Source organism: Populus alba, chromosome 2 (genome assembly GCF_005239225.2).
Source record: "Populus alba chromosome 2, ASM523922v2, whole genome shotgun sequence".
In the NCBI taxonomy this organism is placed as follows: Eukaryota; Viridiplantae; Streptophyta; class Magnoliopsida; order Malpighiales; family Salicaceae; genus Populus; species Populus alba.
This window is the reverse complement of record NC_133285.1, coordinates 12,882,397-12,886,557: the sequence shown is the minus strand read 5'-3', so window position 1 is coordinate 12,886,557 and position 4,161 is coordinate 12,882,397. Positions and strand designations below refer to the sequence as shown.

General features: G+C 32.4%; 1 protein-coding gene across 1 annotated transcript; it reads left to right on the top strand.

Annotated features, from left to right (window-relative positions):
* The first annotated feature begins 2,502 nt into the window (after nucleotides 1-2,502).
* LOC118046805 (protein SENESCENCE-ASSOCIATED GENE 21, mitochondrial) lies at nucleotides 2,503-3,292 on the top strand. Its single transcript, XM_035055850.2, has one exon. It carries the CDS (start codon nucleotides 2,712-2,714, stop codon nucleotides 2,985-2,987), a length of 276 nt encoding a protein of 91 aa, XP_034911741.1. The 5' UTR covers nucleotides 2,503-2,711; the 3' UTR covers nucleotides 2,988-3,292.
* The last annotated feature ends 869 nt before the right edge of the window (nucleotides 3,293-4,161 follow it).

Sequence of the window (4,161 nt, the reverse complement as noted above, 5' to 3'; positions counted from 1 at the left end):
AGGTGCAAATCAAGCCTCTCATATTCCATAAATGAAAGAATACAGCTAGAATGATCGGATATTGCAAGAAACCAAGTTAGAAATAAAGTCTAAGTTGCAGTAAAGTCTAAAATATAGCAAAGTTTGATAGCAGCAGAATTAGTTTTCAACACAAACTAATGAATTTAACCAACCTTAATGACCAGATAAAAAATAAGGAATTAAGTAACATTAAAAATTCCTAATAAGGAGAAAAATCCTAACAAAAGACAGCAATTGAGGGAGGGAATAAAGGAAGCAAATTACAACAAAAACAACTCTCTTATGCTTTTTTGCAGCATTCTTTTCTCTCTGTTTTTGTTAATTTTTTGACAGTTATGAACTAGACCTTTTCTTTCAGTTTAAGGGGAATAGACACCATTTCCATTATTAAGTTGTGTGGAGTAATGTTATCATTGTAATTGTTTCATATTCAAGTACTTATTTATTCTCATTTTAGAATTATACTATTGATTTATGTTCATACTTATTGAATATTATTTTGAGATGGTATATATGTGCTTTCTAGTTTCATTCCTTTTGGAATTGTTGCTAAGGACTAGAATAAGAAGCAAATAAGTTAACTTGATTGCTGTAACTATCACTTTAATTTATTATGAACGAATAAACTAAGTTAAATTTCTCAAGCTTTTGAACAGTGCTTAGAATAAATTTTGTGGACTTTACTCCTAAGGCTATTGATGAGTAAATTAAAATTGTTTTTCAATAAATTAAAATTGCTTTTCAATATTAAATTTGTTTGATAGTAAGAAATTGATGAGAAAGCTTTATCTAATTAATTTACTTGTAATATATCCGATTCCTCTTAGCTTTAAGAGACATTAGATTTATTTTATTGAATTGAAAGGATATTTATTTTACTTCAATGATCAATAAATTTATAGGAATGGATGTCTAGATCTTTGAATTGCATTAACGACATATCAATTTATTATTTTTATTTTCAAAATTTTATTTTCTTTAATTTGGGATTCATATACCTTTTTATTATTATTATTATTATTATTATTTTCAGTACATTGTAGGAAGATTAAACAAAATTTCTCATGGGTTCAACTTGGTTTTCACAATCATACTATGAATTTATTTTGTTTATGATAGTAAAGTCAGAATTATATTTTGAAAGTTCAAATGACCGAACAACAATAAAAGTAGTTTTTGCCCCTCACATTATATAATCATAATTAACAAAAAATAATAATCTTATGATACACTTTTACTTATTTGTGTAAAAAAAAATTATACAAAAAATGTGTTCAAAAGAAAAATATTGATTTTAGAAGTATATTTGTAACATTAAGAAGGAAGGGGCAAAGTTTAAACTAAAATTGTCTACTTTGTTTGGTAATAAGATTCAGCCCGTTTTTTAAAAATGTTTTTTAATTAATAAAAACATTAAATTGATGATTTTAAGTGTCTTTTATTTAAAATATTATTTTGATATATTTTCAATTAAAAAAATACAAAAATACTATACATCACATTACTAAACACATACAACTACTTGGAAAAATAATCCTGTGAAATTATACAGTGATCCCAGAATTAACAAAATGTAAAGGGAAACAGAGGCGGAATTGCAGGCAGCGTTCACGTGGAAGAATCTTATATCTAGAAGGACGGAGAAAGATAAGACTTTGAGAGCACGAGAAACGTGGGAAAGGAAGTTATAGTTTCCTCAAAGCCCAAAGACGCCCATTTCGTGACAGCGACTCTCAACAACATGTGCCCATGAGTTATGGCGGTAGCCACTAGTAGCGTCTCTCTCCATTATTCAATTCAAAATTGGGCAGCTCAAGCTAGAGCTCATTCGTCTAATTATTGACTCTTGACTTGGTTGGAAATCTCCTAGACCTTTCACGATTTCATGAGGCCTGGAACATGTTTGTTTCTCCCAAGTAGCTCCTGACACGTGGACTGTTGCGCACTTAACATCGGCTGTAGTCCATTAGCTTTTTCGGACACCGCACTCACGCCGGCCTTTCTCCTGTCGAAACAGTTTGCTTCCTTCTTTCTCCACGGGCTTCATTTTGATGTAAGAAAAGTCATCCCTCCTTTCCTGACTCTCTCTCGACCGTCTGATCATTGATGGTGCCTTCATCGCCTTGATTAATCACCAGAATCAGTTTAATTATAAAGAGACAAAATAATAATAATAATAATAATAATAAACAGGTAAGAGATTTTACCGTGTTGAATAATCAGCGATGTTTATTAGTTATTTTTTAAAAATGGATATTTTCTTTTTCTTATTAAAAAATAAAAGAAGATCTTAAGTGCACTAAAAGATAAGCAGCGGCTGTAAGAAACAGTCACCACGTGGCAAGAAAAGAGAGGTTCGCTGCGTATATCTAGAAGCGTAATTTGACGGGGTCCGGCCGTTTCGTCCTAGTGGACGGGATTTAGTCTTCAATCCTCACGCATCTCGGTTTCCTTCTCTTCTATATAAACCCCTTGACGCTCCCCTTTGTAATCACTCGCATATATTCTTGCAAACTTAAACAGAGAGAGAGAGAGATAGTCTTTTGGGTCCTTCAACTGCTGCAGAAAGTTTCTCGAAGAAGAAACAAACAAGTTTCTACGGCAGTTGAAATATATAAAAGATCCATCACCTCTTGTTTTCATAACTTCTTTAACAAAGTTTGAATCAAATCACACACTTTATTTGTAGAATGGCTCGTTCTTTCTCAAACGCCAAGGTCATCTCTGGCCTGATCAGCGAGGCAATCAACGGCAGAGGATTCTCAGCTGTTGCATCCCAAGGAGCTGCTGTGTCCAAGGCAAGAAGCGGTGCTGCTGTAATGAAGAAAACAGGGGAGGAGGTTACCAAGACCACCGAGAAGATTTCCTGGGTTCCAGATCCTCGTACTGGATTCTACAGACCAGAGAATGTTGCTCAGGAAATAGATGCGGCTGAATTACGTGCTGCTTTCTTGAAGAAACATTGAAGAAATTACTAATTCATGCTATTAATAAAATCTGATTACTACTACAACATGTTTTATGATTAAAAAAAAAAGAAAAGGGATCCATGGATATATGTGGGTTGTGGGGTGGTTCTGATGCTTTGGCCTCGCGGGCTATCGGCGTGTGCTGTGACATGTTTAGCGGATCCTGGCTTGATTTGATTATTGTTATGGCACGCATCTCTAGCCCTCTCTGTTTAAGGAAAAAAAAGATTTCACAGATTTCTTATTGATGTAATTTTTCTTCTTAGAAGTTTAATGATGGTTAATTACAATATATTCTTGCACATGATCCCAGATTATCGATCTTGTTTCTTCTTTGAATGCGAAAACTATTAATCGCTCATAATATTGACTATCGTGCAATCATTGTGATGGCCTGATTGATGTGATTTTTCCCTCATGGAAAACAGCTTGTTAGCAGTTTTTGAGGGGAAAAAAGGGAAAGAAAAACGAAAAGCTGAAGGCCGAATTGCCTTTCCCAATCTATTTTGGTTCGCGTGGGCAGCATGCATGGGTGGGCCAAGCTTCGCCTTTCTATTGATGGCGCTATGCTCGGCAACCCCCTGGAAACCAGCTTTTAGATGAACTTGCATGTCTGCATTTTTTTTTAATTAATATAATTGTTTGGGTAACTTTTAGGTATATTTTAAGTAATCTCATAAATTTTAAAATTAATAATTATATAAATCACTCATAATTATTATATTAACAACCACATTACTCAAACTTAAAACCATAATAAAAATAAAATTTTTGATCTCAAATTCTTGCTACTAAATTATTTATTATATTGTTTGTATGTCTGTATTTTAATTAGCTAGTGTTGCGCTTCATTTTTGGAAAGCCTATCATTTTCAAAAATATAATTTTGGAATTACAAAACAGATTTTCCCTAATAAACAGATTAAATAAAAAATATAATTTCCAATCTCCACTTTATATATTCTTATTGCATCAGCTACAGTGCCGATTGAAGAAACTTCAATGTGATAAATAATTATAGTTTGGACAGTTGAAACTTGAAGTATGGCGCGGTGTTGTTAAACCTATATTTTGTTTTAATTATAGTTTGGAATGTGTTTGATTAATTAATGTATATTATAATTTTAAATGGATCTAACTGAAAATTTTATTTTAAAATCTTAATTAGAAA